Source organism: Camelina sativa, chromosome 4 (assembly GCF_000633955.1).
Source record: "Camelina sativa cultivar DH55 chromosome 4, Cs, whole genome shotgun sequence".
Classification (NCBI taxonomy): Eukaryota; Viridiplantae; Streptophyta; class Magnoliopsida; order Brassicales; family Brassicaceae; genus Camelina; species Camelina sativa.
In genome coordinates, this window is record NC_025688.1 from 10168454 (window position 1) to 10171404 (window position 2951).

The 2951-nt window shown below is 33.5% G+C and overlaps 1 protein-coding gene across 4 annotated transcripts in view; it reads left to right on the forward strand.

The window, feature by feature from the left end:
* LOC104780207 (protein ABHD17B-like) overlaps positions 818-2951 on the forward strand; it is a 3963-nt gene continuing 1829 nt past the window's right edge. Inside the window, exons 1-6 of one of the 4 annotated variants that reach the window (XM_010504704.2) lie at positions 818-1101; positions 1217-1658; positions 2169-2205; positions 2296-2532; positions 2624-2671; positions 2762-2826. In XM_010504704.2, coding sequence (XP_010503006.1) covers positions 1360-1658; positions 2169-2205; positions 2296-2532; positions 2624-2671; positions 2762-2826 — 686 coding nt within the window. In that variant the 5' untranslated portion in view covers positions 818-1101; positions 1217-1359. Of the gene's footprint in view, positions 1659-2168; positions 2206-2295; positions 2533-2623; positions 2672-2761; positions 2946-2951 lie in introns of all 4 variants that reach the window. The other 3 variants (XM_019244595.1, XM_010504705.2, XM_010504703.2) reach the window with 3 other exon arrangements.

Here is a 2951-nt window from a genome sequence, read left to right on the forward strand (position 1 = left end):
TTATAATATTTAAAAACTTTTGAAAAGCTAAGAACTTTTAAAAGTTTCAATATTTATAATATTTAAACTTTTAAAATTTTTAAATATTATAATTTTTTTTTGAAACTGTTTAAAGTTTTAATTTGATCAAATAAAAAAAACAGATCAAACCAAATAAAACTTTTAAACTTGGACGCATGATAAATCAAGCTTTCCTGCTCATTCGTTGTTGGAAGCATATTAATTTTATTTATACTGGTTCTGAACCATTGTCTAAAAAATTTCTAGCCGATGTGGGATATTGTGCTTAGTTCTTTGATTTCCATAAATTTAAAATTTTCCTTTTTCTAAAAAATTCTGTAAATTTAAAAAATGTTAATGAATGAAATGTCAAATCATGATAGGTTGTTTAAAATAATTCTTAATATAGAAAATTCTGTAAATTGTATAAAATGTTAATAAGTGATATGTCAAATTTCTATTGGTTGTTTAAAATCCTATGTGGACGGTCTTATGAGCTTATAGCTCATACTTTTTATTAGTATAGATTTCGTACCACAACATTTAATATTAGAAATGTTTTAATAACAAAATTTCAAAAAAGGAAAACTGAATTTCTTTGAAAAGTAGAAAACTCTTTTAAAAAAGTTAACATATATTTACAATTCAATTTTAACAAATTTTTATGGAACACAAAACCGCAATAATCCTTATGTAAGAGAGGGGTTTAAAGAAAATAAGTAAAATTAGTAATATGAAAGAAAAAAAAAAGTAAAGGCTACTTATGATTATAAAGAGTCATTAATATTCATGTTATATATAAAAAAAAAAAAGAGGAATTGAATGAATACAAACAAAAAACACGTGCTAGTGCTCCTCCTCCTCCTCCTCCTCCTCCTCCTCCGCATCACCGGATTTTCCTCTTCCTCCCCCGTGAAAACTGCATTTATTTTCCTATCTTCCAGATTCCCCCCCCCTAACCCTAAATTCTCTCGCTCCACTTTCCTCTTTCACTTTTTGTAATAATTAAAAAAAAAAAAAAAAGTCCTCCATTGATGTCTTCTTCGTTTACTCGATAAAATCTTTCAATTTCAAATTTTTATCTTCTCTCTCTCCGGGTCGGTGAGTCAACCCGAATCTAGATCAAATTTTGAATTTTTAAATTTTTTTTTATTATCAGCTTCTCACAAAAACTTTTTTTTTTTTTTTTAATCTGAACTTTGTTCTGCATCTGTAGTAATCGAATTCAAAACAGAGCAAAGTTTGTAATTATCCTAGAAAAGTTCGGTTTTTTCGATATCTTGGTTCGTATAAAGAAAAGGGTAGCTCTCAGAATCTTTGAATTCGTTGAAAGGTTTATCATTTTTTCTTCTGGATATAATGGGGGCGGTGACGTCATCAATGGCGGCGAAGTTTGCGTTCTTCCCGCCAAATCCGCCGTCGTACGGCGTAGAGGTGGTGGGAGGAGAGCTGAAGCTGGTTGGTGTGGAGAACGTGAAGGAGAACGTTGAAGTATTGAAGCTGAAGACGAAGAGAGGGAATCAGGTGGTTGCGGCGTATATTAAGAACCCTACAGCTTCACTTACGCTTCTGTATTCTCATGGTAACGCAGCTGATCTTGGTCAGATGTTTGAGCTTTTCTCTGAGCTCAGCCTTCATCTTCGTGTCAACTTAATTGGGTAATTTAATTTAATTAGTTACTCTTCTTGCTTGAAATTTGGTTGGTTCAGACATTTTGAAGATGTTTCTAAGGATAAAGACAAGTTGTTTTGTTTTGTCGGTTTGAAAGATAATGGAGAATGAATCATTAGTCATTGAGAATGAATGTTAATGGATCTGCTGTGATTTGGTGCAAATCGCCCAAAACCCGACCCAAACAGGAACGTAGCGTTACTTTGCTCCTTCGAGTAGGGCTCTTCTAGTAGTAACATATTCATTTTATGCCAACTAGAACATGATCTGACTTATTACAACATACATAAGTGGGATCCGTTGGATTGATTTCTGCAATATTTGGGTTGCGTAGATAAAATTCGAGGAAGTTTGAAGTTATTCTCACGGATTAGGATTTAGGACAAGTTTTTGGTTTCTCGGTTAGTGGCTTTGTTTAGTTGTTAAAATCAGACATAAGTGAGATCCATTGTATGAATATTGATTTGTTTTTTTTTTGAATGTGTTATATGAAAAAGGTATGATTATTCGGGTTATGGGAGGTCTTCAGGGAAGGTATGATCCATTGTGTTTGATTATAATCTATCAAATCTCTCAAAGATGATGTATATGCATATGATGTTACTCTGGTGTTTTTCCCAACAGCCTAGTGAGCAGAACACGTATTGCGATATAGAATCAGTATATAGATGTTTGGAAGAGAAATATGGTGTGAAGGAACAAGATGTTATCTTATATGGACAATCTGTAGGAAGCGGTCCGACATTAGAATTGGCTTCTCGTTTGCCAAACCTACGAGCTGTTGTTCTTCATAGTGCTATTGCGTCTGGTCTTAGAGTCATGTACCCTGTCAAACGAACTTACTGGTTTGACATTTACAAGGCAATATTACATTTCTCCTTATCGGCTTATTTTTTTCTTTTTTCTTGATTCTTGATATTACTGCTGTTCTAATATGTTTTGTGAATTGCAGAATATTGAGAAGATATCTTTTGTCAAATGTCCGGTTTTGGTAATTCACGTGCGTATCATCTCGTGTCCATTTCGGTTTCTTAGTTTCCTTTCAAACTCAGTTTCATTGTTCATCCGAGGCTTCCGGTTGTGTGTGCAGGGAACATCAGATGATGTTGTTAATTGGTCTCATGGGAAGCAATTGTTTGATCTGTGTAAAGAAAAATATGAACCGCTTTGGATCAAAGGAGGAAACCACTGTGACTTGGAGCTATACCCGCAATACATAAAACATTTAAGGAAATTTGTGTCGGCAATTGAGAAATCACCTCATCTTAGAAACGGACCTG